This window comes from Centropristis striata, chromosome 8 (assembly GCF_030273125.1).
Source record: "Centropristis striata isolate RG_2023a ecotype Rhode Island chromosome 8, C.striata_1.0, whole genome shotgun sequence".
In the NCBI taxonomy this organism is placed as follows: Eukaryota; Metazoa; Chordata; class Actinopteri; order Perciformes; family Serranidae; genus Centropristis; species Centropristis striata.
Window position 1 is genome coordinate 39,049,444 of NC_081524.1, and position 22,059 is coordinate 39,071,502.

At 39.9% G+C, this 22,059-nt stretch overlaps 3 protein-coding genes across 5 annotated transcripts in view; 2 read left to right on the forward strand and 1 right to left on the reverse strand.

Moving 5' to 3' along the window:
• kcnn4 (potassium intermediate/small conductance calcium-activated channel, subfamily N, member 4) overlaps positions 1 to 886 on the forward strand; it is a 37,534-nt gene extending 36,648 nt beyond the window's left edge. For both annotated transcript variants that reach the window (XM_059338485.1, XM_059338486.1), the window contains one exon: positions 27 to 886. In XM_059338485.1, coding sequence (XP_059194468.1) covers positions 27 to 30 — 4 coding nt within the window. In that variant the 3' untranslated portion in view covers positions 31 to 886. The remainder of the gene's footprint in view (positions 1 to 26) is intronic.
• Positions 722 to 6,257, reverse strand: si:dkey-79d12.4 (zinc finger protein 62 homolog). The gene is made up of 2 exons (XM_059338480.1): positions 5,926 to 6,257; positions 722 to 3,727 (listed from the first exon to the last, which is right to left on the reverse strand). The coding sequence occupies exon 2, from the start codon at positions 3,694 to 3,696 to the stop codon at positions 1,825 to 1,827; it is 1,872 nt and encodes a 623-aa protein (XP_059194463.1). The 5' UTR covers positions 3,697 to 3,727; positions 5,926 to 6,257; the 3' UTR covers positions 722 to 1,824.
• A 729-nt stretch (positions 6,258 to 6,986) lies between these two features.
• On the forward strand, positions 6,987 to 21,795 carry smg9 (SMG9 nonsense mediated mRNA decay factor). 2 transcript variants are annotated; one of them, XR_009394747.1, is made up of 14 exons: positions 6,987 to 7,553; positions 7,658 to 7,732; positions 8,356 to 8,590; positions 8,688 to 8,785; positions 8,903 to 9,015; positions 10,340 to 10,451; positions 10,652 to 10,747; positions 11,061 to 11,146; positions 14,938 to 15,044; positions 15,134 to 15,241; positions 17,141 to 17,266; positions 17,357 to 17,501; positions 21,232 to 21,370; positions 21,673 to 21,795. XR_009394747.1 is itself a non-coding variant. In XM_059338489.1 (13 exons), exons 1-13 carry the CDS (start codon positions 7,407 to 7,409, stop codon positions 21,308 to 21,310), a joined length of 1,527 nt encoding a protein of 508 aa, XP_059194472.1. In that variant the 5' UTR covers positions 6,987 to 7,406; the 3' UTR covers positions 21,311 to 21,795. The 2 variants fall into 2 exon arrangements, 1 of the variants encoding a protein (XP_059194472.1); XM_059338489.1 differs by having other exon boundaries at positions 21,232 to 21,795.
• The last annotated feature ends 264 nt before the right edge of the window (positions 21,796 to 22,059 follow it).

Consider the following 22,059-nt stretch of genomic DNA (forward strand, 5'->3'; position numbering starts at 1 on the left):
AAATTAACTTTCTGTTTCTTTTGCAGGTGACATGGCCACATATGCTCGTTACGGAGACAGATAGTGTTTGTCAGTGTTTTCATCTACAGTATCCATGAAAGTGAGACGGTAAATCCTCTCCACCCGGAGCTGCTCCAGACTCTAAACATGCTGAACCACTTGGAGGACTGGCATACCTACTAAAGATCTCATCTTCTGGCCCTGTGCTGAGTGCACTGCACAATGACTCATAGCTGTAAAATTATACAGATAAAATAAGATTTCCATCCACTGTGGGAGAAAAATAACAGCGCATTTTGAGAAATCTGTTGTGTTCTCGACAGTTATACATTTGTGACGGTGCACAAAGAACAGAAATAATCTCAAACAAAGACTGTTCGGAGCCTTGTAATGTACCAGAGCTTTCTCTCTCGACTGCGATTTGTAAAGTTTCACTGATAGACTCCATTATTCCTGTGGAATAAGATGCATATTTTTACATGTTAATTTTATTTGAAATTTCTTGCAATATTTTACAGTGTTAGCCTAATCAGTTTTGTAAAAACCCTCCTTTTTTTAAACAGACAGTTTAATAGTTAAATGGTTGATTATTGTTCACAAACAGGGTCATTGAATATAATATAATATAATATCTTATTTCTCATCTGCTTTCCTCTAATCCACCAAGGGATTTGTAAATGACATGATGTGTTTTGATGGTCAAACAAGAAGAAACTGAATGTCAATTCAAGACTCTTTAGAAGAAACCTTTATTTTGAACTGAAAAGGAAAAAAATTGGAAGTTTATAGGATGAAACTCATAGATTCATGTGCAGCTTTAAGGTTGTAATCATCAGTTTACACCTGCTCTGAAACAATGGAACAGGGCAAGTTGTCTTTTAGCAACCCGACAGCTCCATCTAGTGGACTTGAACAAAGCAAACATGATCATATTGAGGACGTGAACATTAAAATCATTAAGATTATATAACAACTATAAAATCGTCATATGCTATTTTTAACCTGAATACCAAGACCTCTACAATGTCTCACAGGAGCAAAACATTTGAATCAGCTGTAGCGAAAACAAATCTGAAAAACAAGGACTCAACACAAACCTCGCTGTTAAGAATGCACTTTGTGAGAATAAAATATATAGCAAACTGGATTAACTCTCTCTGGAGAATAAACTGGAGTTTTGATGTGTTTTTAAAAAAAAGTTCCTTGTGGGTTAATTTGTAATCCAATGTGTTGTCAAAAGAACTTTTGAGGAACTTGTTCCAACATTGTTTACTATGTATCATTTGCACGGTGGTAAAAAAAACATGTTAACAACCATCCAGGACATGCTTATGATTAAAAGCCATTTAGAATGAACGTGTACGTGATTTTGCTTCGACTTTGTCCTAAAGAAATGAAACAAAGTAGCTCAGGTCAGGAAGAAAAGATCCCTTTTGATTTAAAGGAGCAGTGTGCAGGATTTAGTGGCATCTAGCAGGGAGTTACACCCAACTAAACCCTCCTGAGCTCACCCCTCCCTTTCCAAGCATGTCAGAGAATCCACAGTGGCCTTTAGGTAACGTCAGGCTGTAGAAACACGTGGTGCAATAAGATGGGAAGAAGACATACTCCACAAGATATAAAGGGCAAGCTAACAAGAATATTATTCTTTGTTTCACGTGATTTTACACAAATAAAAACATAGCTATGAATATTATATTCCATTTCAGCCAATAGATCCCCCCTGAAGCCTACACACTGCTCCTTAAACCTTGTTTTAAAGCGTGGAACATAAAGTAAAACAAAGAATAGCTAGAAGCCAGCATGGATTACAGATGTGCTTCGTCATTCCAAGGGCTTCTTCAATCGTTTAGTTTTTGTCCAGTTTTTAAGTTGGTGCCAAATGTAAGCCGAAGGCCTCACAAAGAGCTGTCCACAGTCGCATGTGAAGCGCATTCTGCACTTTTTCTTCACTTTATGTTTCCACGTTCGTCCAGAACGCGATTTAATTCGTGACTTGCCCTTCATGTGTTCAGCTAAGAGTTTCGCTCCGGTGAAAGTTTCCCCGCAGCTCACACAGATGTAACTAACAGTCTCCGCGTGCTGGACGCAGTGTCGCAGCAGGTGCAGCCGGTGCTTAAAAGTTCTGCCGCACTGGCACTGGTGCGAGCGGCGTCCTCGGTGGAGGTAGCGGTGGATGATGATGAGGGACGGCTGCCGCAAAATGGCCCCACAATGCCTGCAGGGGTAAGGGGCTTTAGAGCGCCAGCCTGTCTTCATACGTTTCACCAACGCCGCGTCCTTGCTGTCGTTCTCAAACATGGCCATGATCGTTGGCGTTGGTGGGGTGATGAGGTCAGAGGCTGCAGGGCTTGGAGCTGTGTCCGTGGCACCAGGAGGGCCTAATAAGGACGCAGACAGACGGGTTACAGGCTGGTTGGTGCCGCCTCTACCAGCAGAGGGCGCCATGCACATAGTGGAAGGGGGTCTCACACACAGCTTTCCATTCATGGCCTGGTTGACTGTACTTGGACTGCTGATGGCTGACTGGGCTGCTGAGCCAGGAACACCTGCTGAAACCTTTTTATCAGTCAGCGCTGATGGGTTGGTGATAATGCACACCTTGGTGCTGACCACTGACGTGTGAACTCTGGCGACATGGTTAAACAAAGTTTTGTCCGTAGTGAAAAAGGATTTGCATATGTTGCATGCATGCGGCATTGACTCAGTACAAAAGAGAGCCAGAGGCGATTTTTTCCCCTTTGGACACTGGTGTTGACGGTACGAGTTCTCACGAGGGAAAACTTGGCCGCAGACTTCACAGGAAAACAAAGGCATGTAGTGTTCTTTAAGGGACGATTCAGTTACAAAGACGCCCTTGCACACTGTACACTGATATTTTACCCTCACACCACTACAGTGCAGCAAATGGAGCTTCATTGACCTAAATGGCCCTCTACCACACGCATCACACATTGTACTAATAACAGCAGGCAGGGCTGCAGGGGAGTTTTTAGAGTGTGGACTATTAGAAGAGTCACTGGAACAATCAGTGGAACTTGAGCCGTCATCTGATTCTGGATCATTTGCACACAAGTCTGCAGGTTTAGAGCGCGTCTTAACTTCATCATCAGACTCACTGCTCGTTGAATCATCGGATTTCTCACAATTACTGTCCGTGTCCATATCCATATCTCTATCATCTTCACCAATAATATACTCAACACTGTTTTCAGGTGTCTCAGTTGTGTCAGGCATCATCGCACTTCTCTGTTGAGGCCTCATATCTGACACTGGATCACACATCAGTCCCTGTGCAGTGACATCATCAGGAAAGTTGTCATTATTCTGAGTCTGATATATGGCCACAGGAACGGGAGAGGGAGCTTCTTGAAAAGGCACGGCGCCAATGCAATGTGCCTCTGCGTGCTTGTTCAAGTCCCAGCCGTTACTGAAATACTGATGGCATTTTTTACAGAAAGGTGGCGAGTGTGCATTATCCAGGTGCGTGGAGAGTGACGTCAGGCGTCGGAATGTAACCTCACAGATGTGGCAGGTAGCCTCAATATCGTGGCTTTTATAGTGCGACATCAGGTTTGTTATTTTGTAGAATTTTTTGCCACATTCCCAACATTTTGCTGCTCGGTGTGCTGCATCATCCACATGCCTTTTTGTGGGTGTACGCCAGTCTTCATCACTGCTTGAGTCCTCGGACATGAGGAGGGGGCAAGGCAAACTTCTGGGATGTCTGCAATTTAAAGCAGAATGAACAAATTGTTTGATAATAAATTAAAATTACAGGTTTCATACAAGCATCACCGCAAAACCCCCACAACAGACAGCTTTTTAGTCTTAAACTGGACATATTATGCTAATATTTTGGGTTGCTGCTAGTACATGCTTCAATATTCAGAAAACATATTTTTTTCCTTCTATCTTTAAATATATCTGTATTCACCTTTTTTCCTCATCGCTCAGTTTTAAAGTCTCTTAAAGGCCCCATACTGAATAAAGTCCAGTGTGTTCTGACTGACTTGCAACACAAACTTGTGAAGGTAGTTGTAGGGAGCAGAATATTCTAATGAGCCTGCATTCGAGGTAGGTAAAATACTGGTTGATTGTCTCATATTATAGTTTGTTGGTTTGTAAGCAGATACCCTGAAATGTAAGTGCACAAGCACTGAAAAGGTGAGTTTTATAATACTTAATAATATGCCCCTTTTTAGAATAAGATTTAGCCAGAACTGTAAACATTATATAATAAACTGATAATATTCTATCTAACTTGCTAACTGCAATGTTCCCAGGGGATGAAGCCTGCCAACTTTGTTATCCTCTGATTCTGATCTAGCACCATCACCAGGTCAAATATTCAAACACATTATAATATAACATAATATCACATAATATAACACATTAGTTTATGCATAAATACCTTGTTGTTAAATGCTAATTAGCAAATGTTGGCATGCTAACACACTAGGATGGTGAACACTCTATAGCTACTTAACAGTAGCATTTTAGCACTGAAATGTGAGTATGTTAGCATTCACAGCCTTACAGAGATGCTAGCATGGTTGTAGACTCTTAGTCTTGTCCTCTTGTGTTGGTATTTTAGTCTTATACCACTATAATATCATTTTATATATATCTATAGTATAAAAATACTTTTTTTGCTGCAGATCTAGTGTGGTTAACTTTTTAAGCCTTCACATGACTTCAGTGTAAATGCAGCTTAGTTTACCACACAAAGACCTGCTGTATTTAAACCAGCATCTTAACAGGAAACCGGTATATCGTCACCCTGTTAAAATAATCGCCTAACTCATTCAAATCAACAAGTTTTGCAGGAAATACAAAAAACTTGTGTAACATGTGACATTGGTTGATCATTTCACTCAAAAAGGATGTAACAAAGGATGGCTATTGGTATAGTAATAACACTGTGTGTAAATTATCTAACTTAAGAGAAATAAATGACTTAGGCAATTTTTTTGAACATGCCTTTGTGACTTAAGCAAGATATGGTAACACTTTATTTTGAAGGTGTCTACATAAGAGCCACACAAGCCTGTCAGAAACATGACATGACAAGTATCATGAGCATTAATGTCACTTCAAAGACACCTTAGAGTAAAGTGTTACCAATATTAGTGTCAACAATAAAACACTGATAAACTAAACTGATAACTAAACAATCTCCCTCTAGCTCTTCTTTGCTGGGTTCTTATCTGATGCCTATGAATGTGGCAAATTGTCAAAGAAGTGATGATCTTAACCCTATAAAGCCAAGTGTATCATATTTGATACACAAGTTTTTGAGACCTATACATCATCAGTGTGATATTTCTTTCCTGAAAAACCTGACATGTGTTGAAAAGAACAACAACTGAGCAACAAATTGCACAAAAATACAAGATATAGCAAAAATTATATGCAGGTTCCACTGGTGGATCAGTCATTGCTGCGTGAAAACTTCATATCAGCAGATGTATGATGTTGTGTTATATAGAAAAAAATATTTTGCATGTTTGAGGAAAATGTTAAAAGAAAGTAAAGCCTTAAAAGGTTAAAAATGTTGGGTTTTATATGTTTTTGTTAGTTCAAGAAAAACAAACTGTGAGCAACAAATTGCACAAAAAGAACTGATGTATCAAATATGATACAAATTAGAATCATATATCCCTATTGTTTTTGGATTTTTTTAAAAATATGTCTGTCAGCAGGTTCAATAAACACTCAAGTTTTAAAAAAAAATAATTCTGGCAATTATTTAATGGTTCAGGCTTTATAGGGTTAAAGGGGTAAAATCATATGATCTGATCAGCTGGGGATGGAGGTGATTTTACCATAGGTGGCAATGAGGAGATGATTTAGGCAACAAAAAAAACATTTTGACAAAAAATGTGACGATATGTTACACTTACACATAGAAACTGTACTCACCTCTGTCCTCAAGTACTGGACCAGAAACTGCCGGTGGAATAATGTGATGCCCCCAAGCAAAAAGGTGATAGTTCGTGCAAGTCAGTCAAGGCTAGATTTAGTGCGTTTAGCGATACTTAAAAATAAAAACAGCTAGCGTTAACGTCAACTTGGGTGCAGTAATTCGGGTTTTCGGAGAAACACGTGTCCCGTAGCCTCCATTCAAGGTTGGTTTCTGAAGCGCATCCATCTGAACATGTGGCGCTGCACCAGAAACGATCCACTACATCATAAAAACAAAAAACCTTCACATTTCACATTTGAAGACACCATATTGTGGATGGCGTCCACTCGCCGAACTCCTCCATATCCGGTTAAACCGGAAAAGGGCGCCTACACCTCCCAGCATGCAACAGCAGATTTAATATTTCTCCAAACTTCGGTAGAAACTTCTTTTTTGATATTCTGTTATATTGATACTCGTGTTACATTAACCTTAAAAATTATGACGAGCATAAATTTAAAATGAGATTGTACTAAAAAAATGTTTTATTTGATTGAAATATGCTTATTTTATTTTAATTCGGTGGGATCTATTTTAAATATACATTTAAGAAACCTAACGTCTCAGGATGTGAATATTATTAACGTACTTTGTAAAGAAGGTAAACAAAAACTAGCTGATCAATGTTAAACAAGAAGAATATGACGTCACTTATCGTTATATTTTATCGTAAAACCCAACAATTTAAGTTAACGTTGAGATTGTTTCTTCAAGTGGCGGAACTACAAACATGATGCTTGTTTCATGACGACTTCGTTTACCAGACGGACGAGGTTCGTTTGATTGTCAACAGAATGAATTTCAGGCGGGCGGGGTGTCTTTTAGCGCGTTGATATTCGACAGCCAACATCCAACGTACCGCAACGGTTGACGCCGTGTTACGAATCAAACGCACCAACTGAAAGCGTAAGAAAACGTTTTTTAGACCATAGGCGTGTTTTGGATTTAACTTTAATATAATTTATGTACTTTCTCTTTTTTTTTTTTTTAATTAATTAATTAATTAATTTTTATTATTATTATTTAATTATTATTTAGTTAAACTCAGGAATGTGTAAAGTCCCGGTCCACACTCCATATCAGTAGGTGGCGGTAATACACCAAAAAGTTGTTTGTCAACCGCCATAAAACAACACAAAGAAGAAGAAGAAGAAGCAGTAGAAGAAGAAGAAGAAGAAGAAGAAGAAGCATGGATTTAACTTTTAACATGTCAACGCTAGCGCTAAATGACTTTTTATTACAACGACTGTAGTGATTACAGAGTTGTTATCGGAGAGCAGATTTCTAAGTTCTAGTTTCTAAGATATTTTAGTGTCAGTAGCATTATATTTAGCTAGCTATAGCTGTAGCTATATTTATATTTACCTCTGCTTTGGCTGGGTTCTCATCGTTAGCTAGCTTACCGTTGACATCGTTAGTGTTGTTGTAGTGAAGCGACATGTCGGAGTCCGGACACAGCCAGCCCGGCATGTACGGGCAGGGGCGCAGGAGGAGGCGGCGCCGGGGAGACCGGGACACTGGACCTCCAGGGCAAAACCTCTCCGGACCAAGTCGGGATCGAGAATATCAACCGAGGGAACGGAGGGTAGATATAACGCAAACACATACTGGCTTTAACGCAGTCTTTGTTGTTGTTGTGGCTGGTGATTTAACCTCAGAATAGTGACTCAGTTTAATTTGTCTGTTCAGGATGGAAGCGAGGATCCACCAGGTCCACTCATTCAGAAGACCCCCATCATTCTTGCAAAGCCCCCAGGGGAAAGGGTATGTAAGCTTGTCTCAGATAATAAGCTCTTCTTGTGATTCTCCTTATTGAAAAACAACAATATCAACAAAAATAATGCAAACAGTAATAATGTATGATTGTGAGATTGACCATCAAATTAAACTATGCATTTGTGTGAGTACAATATGTGAAATCAAACTTCATATTTGAGAGGGAAGTTTGGCAATTTATACTTTAACATTAATTAATTTGCCAGATGCATGGGAATGTATGGTACTTAAATCTTTTCAGAATATAGAACTACATTAACAATGCCAAAACACGAGTCACAGTTAATACAATGCCACATCTCCCTCCCACCACTACTAACATCACTGATTCAGGGACTGCACATTTCACTTTATTATTTATATATACTTTTGCACTATCTACCTCTTTGTTTGCACTATTTGAATGTCTATATGTTGTTTTGCTTGTTTGCACCGTGGGTCCGAGAGGACAGCAATTTCATCTGTGTCATGTTTTTTTATGTGGCATACTTGACAATAAAGTTGACTGAACTGAACTGAACTGAACTGATAAGTGATAATTCCAGAAAGTACATTTCATATGTATACATTTCTCAGGTCATGTAGTTTATTAACTTTGCATCCTTTTTAAGGCCAAGCCGTCACAAAATGCACCTGTCAGTGGAGCTCCAGTCCTGGAGAAGCCCATCATGCTAATGAAAGCCAGGGACGACGGAGGGAAGCCAGGGGCCCCTCCAGAAGCAACAGCTCAGCCGTCTGGTCCTGGGCCCTCCAAGATAGAGAGGGAAGGCCAGCGACCCACCCAGCCAGTATACCAGATCCAGAATAGAGGAATGGGTGCTTCTGCTTCCAGCAGCGCTGTGGACCGTGAGTTCTTGCAGATCTCACAAAACTAACTTTATGTTCTACACATGTTTCCCCTACTTGTATGAAATCATCTTTAATCTTTTCATATGACTTGCAGCAATGGTTGGCCAGTCTAAACTCCTCCCGCCAGAGAAGATGAAGCACAGCATTAAGCTTGTAGATGATCAGATGAATTGGTGTGACAGTGCCATGGAGGTGAGTTCATGTTTAATGTATTTGGCTGATTGTGGAGAGATTTATTGATTTCGAGTTTTCAATATACTGTGCTGTTTATACTCAAAGAAAGCTGTTTTATCCCGTCATGTGTTGCAGTATCTGAGGGACCAAACGGATATGTTGGTGGTGGGAGTCATTGGTCTGCAGGGAAGTGGGAAATCTACGATAATGTCACTGCTGTCTGCCAACACCCCTGAAGAAGATCAAAGGTATTATTTGTCAATGAAGTCAGCACTTAAAAGATACTGACGAGAATGAGGTTTCCCTCAATGAAAGAAAAAATTTCTTTGTAAGAAGAATTTGAAACGATAAAAGGTGTCATCTTAAAGTTTTTTTTTTCTGTATTAGTCTACTAAAAGTTTCATGTGGTAAACCAACACCTTACCTGTTGTTATAGGCTACCACAGAGAAGAAAATGTGTTGTTTTTTTTTATACAAATCAATTACTCTTACTTTTATTTAAACTCCAAAGGTTTTTTGAGGTTGTTCTTATTTTCAGCAACATCATGATAAGATACAGAGATAATATATGAAAAGATAAAAAATAGAAACCATATGATTTCACAATATCAATATTGTGGTATGTGGTAAAATAATGTTGATATTTTACCCATATTTTCACCCAGCCCTAGTTGGAATAGAATCAGTGATGCAAAAGCAGCTCATATCATAACTCAGTAGTACTTTTCTATTTATGCTTATTTATACAAAATGTTGTATTTTAGAGCTAACTTAAAAAGTGATTGTCCTCTTTCTGAACACACAGGGACGATGCTGTGTAGTAAACACAACTATACAATGTTCCCATATCAGACAACTGTATAATTAAATACTAGTTGTCTAGAGCAGTAGTTCTCAACCTTTTTGAGTCACGACCCCCAATTTAAACATGCATGTTGTCCGCGACCCCCGCTCACTGAACACAATCTCACATGCACAGATCATACAAACTCAGTTGATACAATGAATTTTGGACAAATAATGAAGCAGACAACAACTAAAACATCTCTCTGACCAAATTGACCACAAAATGACAACAAATGACCACAAAAAGACAGAAATTGACCAAAAAAGACACAATATGACCGAAAAAAAGACACAACATGGCTCTAAAAGGAAACAAAATGACCAAAAAAAGACACAAAATGACTTAAAAAAGAAATAAAATAACCAAAAAAGGAAACAAAATGACCAAAAAAGACACAAATTGACCACAAAATTATATTAAAAAAAAAAAAATGACCAAAAAGACACAAAATTACCAAAAAAAGACACAAAATTACCAAAAAAAAAGACACAAAATTACCAAAAAAGACACTAAAACACATTAACACATGAACACTTTAACACAGTGGAGACAGAGCTGACTTCCGAAATGATTTGGAGACCCCCAGAAATCATCTTGCGACCACAATTGGGGTCCCGACCCCAAGGTTGAGAATAGCTGGTCTAGAGAAATCTATCTATGCATTTATTAATTTAAAATGGCTTAACCAGTGCTTCACTTGATGCAGTGCATGTTTGTTTGCACAGGGGTTATGTATTCAGAGCCCAGACTCAGGAAATTAAGGAACGAGGAGGAAACCAGAGCACAGGCATTGATTTCTTCATCACACAGGAAAGAGTCATCTTCTTGGATACACAGGTATGAAGTGTTGTGAATACAGTGACAGTTTTTTTCCTGTTGTTTCTTCAAGTTTGATGTCAGAGTGTAGGCAAGTCAAGAGCTGTGTAAATTGAAAAGTCACCTAAAGAAGTTACAATTAGACAATAAAACATTGTATTTAGTTGTAGGATTCATGAGCTGTGTTTAAATGCCTTTTTTTCCCACTTTTGTTTCTTTAGCCAATGCTCAGCCCGTCTATCCTGGACCACCTCATCAACAACGACCGGAAGTTGCCTCCAGAGTACAACCTCCCTCACACATATGTTGAGATGCAGGTCAGTGGCTGGCCTGCAGATGGCAGTTGGTGAAAACACTAACATGTCTGAAGTCGTCTGATTCATTGTTTCATGACAGTTCAGTTGTCTTTTTAATTCTTCTGTACACACATTAAACCACATTACTGACTATTGAAGCCCTTCTCTCATCTATGAAGTACAGGCCATTGACAGATATCCTCCATTTCTACCTGGACTCTCCTCCAGTTGTTCTCTTTTCCTTATTCCTTGTGGGTTTAATTTCAGCTTGTCTGCTGATGTTTGTGGCATGTAATTACTATTACTAATATTACTCTGTATAATCTGTCGACAGTCTCTTCAGATCGCCGCCTTCCTGTTTACAGTGTGCCATGTGGTCATTGTCGTTCAAGACTGGTTCACTGACCTAAACCTCTACAGGTAGGTTCTTGCTTGTTTCTGGTCAATCTGTGTGGTAGTTGCTGCTCAGGTTCACAGGACAAAAGAAGAGGGGAGCTCTCAAAGAGTCTCTCCCACCTCCCAAAGGAATGTTGAGCATTTCATCTTGTATCTTGAGAGGATATTTGTCTTCTGCTTTTTCATAAGCTCAATAATGTTTATCTTTCAGTTGGTCCTGAAGACAACAAATGGAGGCAAAGCCAGACCTGTTGAAAATGAATTGCTATGATTCTGTCTAACATGTGCTGACAGTAATGGGCGAAATGGACCAAAAGCCATATCCCAATATATTTAGGCTGAATATCGATATACGATATATATCCCGAAATTTTTATTACAAAGTGAGAGCAAATGTTCAGTCAAAGTCAAAGCCAAATATGACATGTCACAAGTAATTTTATTAAAACCGTTTATTTAAGTGAACATAAATACTGTATAACAGAGTACCTTTTGAAAAAAAAATAAAAGCTCCATAAAGTGCACATTTAAATAAAAAAAAATATATTAAATAAAAATAGCCTATGAAATAAAATAGACCAATCTTTTTCTGAAATAAATATATTTATATGAGAAGAGAATAATGAACATTACAAAAGAACTAAATATGACTAAGCATTTATATAGCAAGAAAGAAAGAAAGAAAAAAATTGACTAACTATATCGATATATGAGATATGGTCTAATTCCATATCACATTTAAAAATATCTATAGATATATATCTATCTATCTATCTAGCTATCTATCTAGCTATCTAGCTATCTATCTATCTATCTATCTATCTATCTATCTATCTATCTATCTAGCTATCTAGCTATCTATCTATCTATCTATCTATCTATATATTGCCCAGCCCTAGTTGACACGTTGACATCTTTTCCCGTTTACCTTCATGAGCAGCAAATTCAGTTGGAATACAAAGGGCACTGTGACCTTACAAACTGACTGATCATGCACCAGTCTTATTTAGCGTTGATCTCCTCTGTGTGCCGGCTAAACATTGTTCACCTGTCAGGCTCTGTCGTGCTATTAACCCGCTCACTGCTGGAAACCTCTCTGCTGCCTTCTCTGCTGTCTGTGTGCGCCCTGATTCAGCCACTGCTGATACAGAGGAGTTCTGCTCCTGGTTTAACTCCTCCGGCCTTTTTATAATGGACTCTGTGGCTCCTCTAAAACCCAGGCAGTCTAAGGCTAGAGCTGAACCCTGGTTTAATGACAGAACTCGTGCAGCCAGACGGGAATGTCGCAGAGCCGAATGCAAGTGGGAAAAGGACAAGCTGCAGATTTCATTTCAGATTTTAAAGGACTGCTAGTGCTCTTATCAAAATATTATAAAGGAATCCAAAAGAGAGTATCTGTCAAGCATTGCCACAAAAAACTACAATAACCCTCGTACTGTTCAGAACAATTGACTCTGTCCTGAATGTCCCACAGCCTGTATGTTTAGAAACATCCATCAATGTGTGTAACAGTTTTCTGCACTTTTTCATTGACAAAGTTGCCTCCACAAGAGCTCTCATCTCTCCACCCACCTTTGACCCTTCTGTCTCTGTTCCTTGCCCAGCATTTGATCAAGTGACTCAAGTGTCAACAAGTGTCAGTGTTAGAGGATGTGGTGTCCCATATGAAACCATCAGGTTGATGTGGTCCCTCCCCACTTCTTTAAAAAAGTTTTCTCTTCCCACGGGCCCTCGGTTCTGGGTCAGGACCTCAGACAGCCTGTACATCTTCCGCCGCAGGCTGAAGACCTATCTCTTCCAACAATACCTCGGTTAAAAAAAAAAAAAACTCTTTTTCTTTTCTCTTCTTTTCTTCTTTAACATATAGCACTCCTTAGCACTGACAGTTAGCTCTTAAAGTTATGTACTTACTCGATTCCTATGGTCTATGTCTAGTACCATCAGGTTGAATGCACTTATTGTAAGTCGCTTTGGACAAAAGCGTCTGCTAAATGACATGTAATGTAATGTAAATGTAATGTTCTGACTATTGTAAATAACAGCCTGTTATTTATATAATAACAGGCTGTTTAATAACATATAATAACAGCCTCTGGTGTTGTCCCCATAAGCCTCAAACATGCAGTCGTACAACCCTCGCTGAAGAAGCCTGGCCTTGACAGCACAGTTTTAGCTAATTTCAGGCCCATTTCTAAGTTGCCATTTGTCTCCAAAATCCTGGAGAAAATAGTTTATGCACAACTAAAAACTTTCCTTGATGAACACAGTACCATGGAGGTTTTTTAGTCTGGTTTTAAAACATTGCTTAGCACGGAGACTGCTCTTTTAAAAGTTTTTAATGATATTTGAATGGCAAATGATAGTGGCAACCATGTTGTTCTTGTGCTGCTCGACAGGACTATGTGTGTTGGTCTTGGGGCTAGTGAATCCTCCACCGCTCCGCTCTTATATGGGGTCCCACAAGGTTCAATTTTAGGACCTTTGCTTTCTCCCTTTACTTGCTGCCCCTAGGGTCCATCCTTAGAAAACATGGCGTCTCTTTCCATTGCTACGCTGACGACAGCCAGATTTATGTCCCCCTGAGGAAAAGTGAGACATTTTCTATTAAAGAGGCCAACAGGGTGGCCTGTCTTGATGATGTAAAAGCCTGGATGGCCCTTAACTTCCTCAATTTTAACACAGAAAAAACAGAGGTGATTGTGTTTGGCCCTAGTGGCTCCTGTGAATCTTGCCCTGTCGACTTGGGTCCTTTGGCAGCTTATACAAAGTCGACTGTCACAAACCTGGGTTTTAAAATGGACAGTGATTTTAAACTGGACCACCAAATTAGTGCAATAGTGCAATCTTGTTTCTTTCACCTCAGGCAGCTTTCTAAAGTGACATCTTTTCTTGCACACAAGCACTTTGAGACAGTGATCCATGCTTTTATTACCTCTCGGCTGGATTACTGCAATGCACTTTATTTTGGAGTTAGCCAGTCCTCCATCCACGTCTCCCAGCCTTTGGAACATTTTACCTTTGCACATCAGGCAGGCCTCCTCACTCTCCGCTTTTAAAATAAATCTTAAAACCCATTTTTATTCACTGGCTTTTAACTCAACATGAGCCTTTGCTCTGTTTTATTTTTTGTTTTTATTTGTCCTTTGTGTTTTTTTTAAAATTAAGATTAATTTTAAAATTGAGATTAATTTTAAAACCCACTTTTATTTACTGTTTTTTTTGTTTTACCCAGCATGAGACTCGCTTTGTTTTAGTTGTTTTTGCTTGTTCTTTGTTTTTATTGTTTTTATTGTTGGTCTGTCCTGCCATGTACAGCACTTTGTATCAGCTAACGCTGTCTTAAAGGGCTATACAATTTGTGACACTGATCCTGAGTGCCCACTTTGACATTGCGCCTCTGACTGCAGTCGACATCACTTGCACCTGCTCAAACAACCCATAATGAACAATATGAGCCTTAGCCATTAAGCTTTTTTTTACTGTCTGCAAACAAAGTGTCCTGTCCTGCCCCCCTATAGTCCACCACAGGCCCAATTGTTTTTGCTGATATTAAGCTTCAGGGGATTCATTAGTTAAAATAGGGATAACTTTCATATTCCCCCAAAATACACTTAATTCCTGTAACTAAATTCCTCTTCACTACATATATTGATAAATGATTCTGAACACATGGATGTAAACTGCAACTTGACTGATTGACAGAGACATGCAACCCTGAGGCAGTAGTTCTAGTCTCAAAACAATATTGACATGCTCATATGTATAGTGAAAGATGCCCAATTGCACACCATTTTTAATGTTTTGTTTGTGGACAGGTTTCTTCAGACTGCTGAGATGCTGAAACCTTCCACTCCATCCGCGAGCCACGACAGCACCGGCTCTTCAAGCAATGACGATGGAGCGGAGTATTACCCTCATATAGGTGGATTTGCAATACAAACACACAGTCTCATACACCAGACAGTATTTTAATATGCAAATTAATTTATTTGAATTTCATCCTTCCGGCAGTGTTCCTCCAGAATAAGGCCAGACGGGATGATTTCTGCCCGAGGAACCTGAAGAACATGCACATGGTGGTGGACAAATTAATGGCCCACTCTCATCTCAAATACAAAGGTTCAGGAATAATCTCTTCATACAAATATATTCTGTTCATGCTTAATCCCTTTTAAGGGTCTAATGCAGGCATGTCCAAACTATTCCATTACCAAGGGCAATGTGGCTGCTGGTTTTCCTTCCAACCAAGCAGAAGCACAACAGGCACGAGTCATTTAATCAACTGATCTCATTGTTCAAACAGCTATTGGTTGAATCAGGTGTGTCAAGTGTCAGGTCTTCATTGGTTGGAACAAAAAACTGCAGCCACACGGCCCTTAATGTTAATAGTTTGGACATGCCTGGTCTAATGGTTTAGAACATATGATTAGTATTTGAGGTTTGATTAACAAAATACACTGCTCAAAAAAATAAAGGGAACACTTAAAATAACACATCCTAGATCTGAATTAATGAAATATTCTTATTAAATACTTTGTTCTTTACATAGTTGAATGTGCTGACAACAAAACCACACAAAAATTATCAATGGAAATCAAATGTATTAACCCATGGAGGTCTGGATTTGGAGTCACACTCAAAATTAAAGTGGAAAAACACACTACAGGCTGATCCAACTTTGATGTAATGTCCTCAAAACAAGTCAAAATGAGGCCCAGTAGTGTGTGTGGCCTCCCTACAACGCCTGGCTGCTCCTGATGAGGAGGTGATGGTCTCCTGAGGGATCTCCTCCCAGACCTGGACTAAAGCATCCGCCTGGACAGTGTGCGGTGCAACGTGACATGAGACATGATGTCCCAGATGTGCTCAGGTGGATTCAGGTCTGGGGAACGGGCGGGCCGGTCCATAGCATCAATGCCTTCGTCTTCAGGAACTGCTGACACACTCCGGCTACATGAGGTCTGGCATTGTCTGGCATTAGGAACCCAGGGCCAACCGCACCAGCATCTGGTCTCACAATGGCTCTGAGGATCTCATCTGGGTACCTAATGGCAGTCAGGCTACCTCTGGTAGCACATGGAGGGCTGTGCGGCCCCCCAAAGAAATGCCACCACACACCATTACTGACCCACTGCCAAACCGGTCAGCTGGAGGATGTTGCAGGCAGCAGAACGTTCTCCACGGCGTCTCCAGACTCTGTCACGTCTGTCACATGTTCTCAGTGTGAACCTGCTTTCATCTGTGAAGAGCACAGGGCGCCACTGGCCAATCTGCCAATCTTGGTGTTCTCTGGCAAATGTCAAACGTCCTGCACGGTGTTGGGCTGTGAGCACAACCTCCACCTGTGGACGTCGGCCCTCACACCACGCTCATGGAGTCTGTTTCTGAGCAGACACATTGGTGGCCTGCTGGAGGTCATTCTGCAGGGCTCTGGCAGTGCTCCTCCTGTTCCTCCTTGCACAAAGGTGGAGGTAGCGCTCCTGCTGCTGGGTTGTCTCCCTCCTACGGCCTCCTCCACGTCTCCTGATGTACTGGCCTGTCTCCTGGTAGATCCTCCATGCTCTGGACACTGACAGACACAGCAAACCTTCTGGCCACAGCTCACATTGATGTGCCATCCTGGATGAGCTGCACTACCTGAGCCACTTGTGTGGAGTTGTAGACTCGTCTCATGCTGCCACTAGAGTGAAAGCACCGGCAGCATTCAAAAGTGACCAAAACATCAGCCAGAAGGCTCTCACAGGAACTGAGAAGTGGTCTGTGGTCACCACCTGCAGAACCACTCCTTTATTGCTAATTGCCTATAATTTCCACATGTTGTCTATTCCATTTGCACAACAGCATGTGAAATTGATTGTCAATCAGTGTTGCTTCTTAAGTGGACAGTTTGATTTCACAGAAGTGTGATTGACTTGGAGTTACATTGTGTTCTCTAAGTGTTCCCTTTATTTTTTGAGCAGTGTAGTTGCTTCATGATGCCACACATGCACCCAACCCATACTTTCTTATTTGTTTAAGGCACTTTGTCCATGCTGGACTGCAATATCCTGCCTGGCTTGGGGCAGGACTTTCTGTCACCTGAAGTCAACATGTTCCTCCTCCCTATGCAGGAGAATGATGGGGAGGATAATCTGACCAAAGCAGGTTAGAGAGAATTTGTTTTCACATAAAGCAAAACTCAATGTCGTCCTGTATCTTGTGCAAGACATGAATCAATCTCCATACCGTGTCTAGGGTCAGGAACGTACCCACTCTTCTCTCTGCTGCCGGGGTACAGAGGACATCCTGCCTTCTCCACTATGGTTTCAAAACTCCGCAGCCAAATACTGGCCATGCCCCGCTGTCAGCTATCACACACCATCCTCACTGAGAAGAACTGGTAAACATCACATTTATCTTTGCTCACTTTCCATTTAAAATAATATGAAGTTCTGTCTATTAAAGTACCATACCACTGTGGCTCATTTGGTAGAGAGGTTGTCTGCAGCCTCGGCCACCAGTATGAGTGTGTGTGTGAACGGGTGAATGAGCGTGGTCTGTAGTGTAAAGTGCTATATAAGTGCACCCCATTTACCATTTACCACTAATTAAAAACAGAAAGGACAAAAACAATGTGAAGCAACCAAACACGAAAATACAAATGCTTTAACAAAAAGGGCATCATTTCTACTGTGGATGTAGGGACATTTTCATCTCAGGGCCTGTTCAAATTGTATGTACACTTTTACTGCTTAGCTCATAAAATGCCCTCCTAAAAAGATAAGATAAGATAAGAAATACTTTATTCATCCCAGCAGAGAAATGTAGGTGTTCCAGCAGCCAACATACACACAACACAACACAACACAACACAACACAACACAACACAACAGCAAGTGTGCAAATATACAGGTGTGTAAATAAATAAACAGGTGTGCAAATATACATGTGCAAAAATACAGTTTGGTAAATACAGTATAAGCAGCTAAGCTAAAATTTAAATAAATATTAAAAAAATATTATTTTGTCCTTACTAAAAGGGGAGTCATTATAAAGTGCAAAGTGCAAGTGTCCTTTTTGCAGCTTAGCTGCCGTAGCCTCCAACTAAAAACACTCTTTTGTTTACACACTAGACTGTGCAAAGGATGCGTGTTATTGTCCATAATACTCAACAATTTCTGTACCATCTTTCTCTCTATCACCACCTCCAGGGACTCTACAGCACAGAGCCAGCCCTCCTAATCAGCTTGTTTAGCTTTTTAGAGTCACAAGCCCTTACGCCGCTGCCCCAACTGCCACAACAGAATGATAAAACATACATAACATTTTTCTACACACATTAAAGGACCTAAGCTTCCTCAAAAAGTAGAGTCTGCTCTGACCTTTCCTGTAGACAGCCTCAGTGTGTTGCTTCCAGTCCAGTTTATCGTTCATGTGCACACCCAAGTATTTGTAGCTCTCTACCACCTGCAAAAAGCAAGCTATAAAAAAAAAAAAATTATACATTATATTCTACTTTCTTCATACTACTTTTTCCACCTATATCTGACCTAATAATTAATATAAAAAACAAATTGATTTTTGAATATTTTTACCCTTTATATGTCATGTTTATGCCAGTACATTCTTGTTTGTATAAATCACATGTTTTTTCTCTATATGCTGAATATGGTCAAAATGATGCAATCTGATGGAAAGTAGTAAAAATGATCAATTCCAAAGATTTAACAAAATGCATGTATTATGCTTTAACGTAAGTGAGATCAAATGTTGCATTTGGGAGCTGAGCTGGAAGTAACAAGATCAAATACAAATACACAATCTTGCCAAAATTCATGCCAAATGCATGAACACAGCCTAACTATTAAAAAAAAAAGAAGAGTGAAAAGCGTGAGAAGTGCTCAACCTGCTCTGTTGGTTAACTGACAGTTAAAAGCATAGTGTGAAACAGGAAACATGCAGGAACAGTGTGGTTTGAGGTGTACAATAACAAATGCTAAAGACATAGTGCTTCCTTTCTTTTCTACAGCACCACTAAATATTCTACTCGGCGTCAATTTCACCTGAGCTGCCCCCACCAGAGGGAAAAACAGTGTATGGCGCTCTATTCACTTTGTATTGAATGAAGGAGTGCCTTGATAATTCGATCCACAAACAAAAGAAAAATGCCTAAAGGCTGCTGTGTGGTTAAATACACTGCCAACAAGGTAAAGAGTGCACAATTAATCTTTCATAAGCTGACAAACAAGTTTTTAACGTGAATATAGGATGCTGACTCTCGGTATGCCTGACGGTACATGTGCAGTGCATTTTGGCACTAAGTCGTATATCCATACATATATTCAGGCTAGCTACATTTATTTAAGTAAAGTTGTCACAAACTTCAAAATCCCTGGTTCCTTGTTACTTGTTACTTGTCCCAATACCCAAAGATAAAAAAAAGGTTTTTAATGAGAGCAACTCCAGACCAATTAGCATAATACCAGTCCTGAGTAAAATCATGGAGAAAGTTGTATATATGCAAATTCAAGATTATTTTTTTACAAATAACTTGATAACTATGTCTCAGCACGCCTACAGAGCTGGCCACTCCACGTCCACTGCCTTGATAAAAATGACTGATGACTGGTTTAGAGCTATTGACAATTCTTTAATGGTGGGAGCTGTGCTGCTAGATTTTACTGCGGTCTTTGATCTGCTTGATCACGCTCTTCTGATAAAAAAAACTTGAATGTTATGGTTTTGGCCCACTGGCTTTAATGTGGATTTATAACTATCTGTCATCTAGATCACAACAGGTGCATTTAAATGGTGGAATTTCAAACAGTGGGGATCTAGTATGTGGTGTGCCTCAGGGCAGCTGTCTTGGACCGTTACTGTTCATTAATGATCTTGCTTGGGCTACTGAGAGAGCAGAAATTGTGTTTTATGCCGATGATGCCACCTTGTATTATGCTGCGCCTTCATGCAGCGAATTGAATGATGTTCTTAATAAGGAACTGCAAATTCTGCATGACTGGGTTTCTTGTAATAAGTTAGTCCTTAACAATCTCAAAACAAAAAGCATTTTAATAGGCACAAGACATAAGTTATCTTGTAGCCCAAAGCTGGATATACAGTTAAATAATGTAACTGTGGAACAAGTAGAGGCTGTTAAACTACTGGGTGTAATGTTGGATTCTAGGCTTTCCTTCAGTAATCACATTAGTCAAATTATCTTAACAATGGGAAGAGCCGTTGGTATCTCTAGGAAATGTGCTTCCTTTGTTGCTCGACCCCTCATGTGTCGGGATAGTGCAGAGTTTGGTGTTGTGCAACCTAGATTATTGTTCTGTGGTCTGGGCATCCGCTGCTAAAACTGAGCTCAAAAAGCTGCAGATTGCCCAAAACAAGGCTGCAGGTTGGTGTTGGGCTGCTCCACCTGGTCTAATGTTAACCGCATGCATGATTCCCTCTCATGGCTGATGGTAGATAACAGGTTAGCATCAAGCACTGCTGTCATATTTCAGTCAGTCTTGATTAATGAAGCGCCTGACTTTTTAATTAAATCAAATTGTGTGTAGAAACTCCTTGCACAACTATAGCACTAGAGGGTCCAGTAACGGTCAGCTTGAAGTGCCTCACCCAAGAACAAAGGCCTTATCGCCATCTTTTATCTATAGAGCTATTACTCTGTGGAATAATCTGCCTCACTACCTCTGTTGCACTGAAAGTAAACAGATATTTAAAAAGAAAGTGAAATTTTATTTTATACAAGCTGTACATTTTTAAATGTTGTTCTTACCTTTCCTTTTCTTACCCTTTTTAGGTTTATTGTGATTGACCTTACCTGTAAATGTTTGATAAATTGAGAATATGTTTTTTCTGTATATTCTGTGTTGTTCCTGTGGACGCCAGGAAGACTAGCTGGTTACTAAGGTACCAGCTAATGGGGATCCTTAATAAATAAACAAATAAACAAATAAACAAGTCAGCCCCCCACATATTTCTAGGGCTTCCCCCTCCTGGTTAATTAGTCCACTAATTGGTTGTTTTGGTCTTATTTCCTTAGTCGTTTTAATGTTTTTTTTCATGCTGGAATGCATCTTTCTTTAAAACTATTAATGTCTAAATATGTTGTGTTTTTACAGGTTTCACTACGCAGCTCGGATCTGGGACGGGGTGAAAAAGTCTTCGGCCCTCTCTGAATACAGCCGCCTGCTCTGTTAACACTCTGGTTGAGCTGTGTTATATAAACTCGCAGTGCACGCTGTAATGTCCAATAAGCAGGTCACATCATGAAAAATGTGTCTCTGTAAGTGGGGACCATCGTCTGTACCCTGCTGGAGTTAAACTGGAGGCCCGGTCAGTGGTGAAGACTCAGAGGGAATGCAGGACAATCCTCTGTAGACTTTGGTGGGAATGATGAACCTGCGGGCTCTGGGCACTCCGTGTCAGAAAGTTGTGAATGTTGAAGGGACACTGCTGCAGCCTGTACAGCTGCAGTGGTGAGAAAAGGAGAAAACCAGTCGTCTGCACACGTTCAAGCAAAATGTGATAATCTTTTATTTGCATTATTGACTTTGTGATAGTTTTGGTGTACTGATGGTGCACTTGTGTTTTCTGAGATAAAGATATAGAATTGTGTATTTTATTTTATTTTTTTCAAACGTCAATAAAAAGAGGAACTGTCACCCACAAACATGCAAATGTGAGGGGTGTAACTTTCATTTCTCCGAAAAGAGAACACACAAGTCAGATAAAACGAAGAAATTAAACTTAAGAGTGTGTGTTGCAGGTGAAGGTTGCCCTAGATTTTAATGGCACATCTTTCTACAAAGTCGTTTGCAAATTCATAATATTTTCAGATATCCTGCTGTAGTAGCCCAACAGACAACCTGAAAGATAAACATAATATAAATCTTATAAACTACTTATAAAGTAAGGGTTTACCATATTGACCTACCTCTAAAAAACAT

Coding starts and splice junctions, on each gene's coding strand:
- si:dkey-79d12.4 (XM_059338480.1), bottom strand. CDS start 3,696: ATGTCCGAGGACTCAAGCAGTGATGAAGACTGGCGTACACCCACAAAA.
- smg9 (XM_059338489.1), top strand. CDS start 7,407: ATGTCGGAGTCCGGACACAGCCAGCCCGGCATGTACGGGCAGGGGCGC. Junction 11,147..14,937: donor ACTGACCTAAACCTCTACAG/GTAGGTTCTTGC, acceptor GTTTGTGGACAG/GTTTCTTCAGACTGCTGAGA. Junction 17,502..21,231: donor ATCCTCACTGAGAAGAACTG/GTAAACATCACA, acceptor GTGTTTTTACAG/GTTTCACTACGCAGCTCGGA.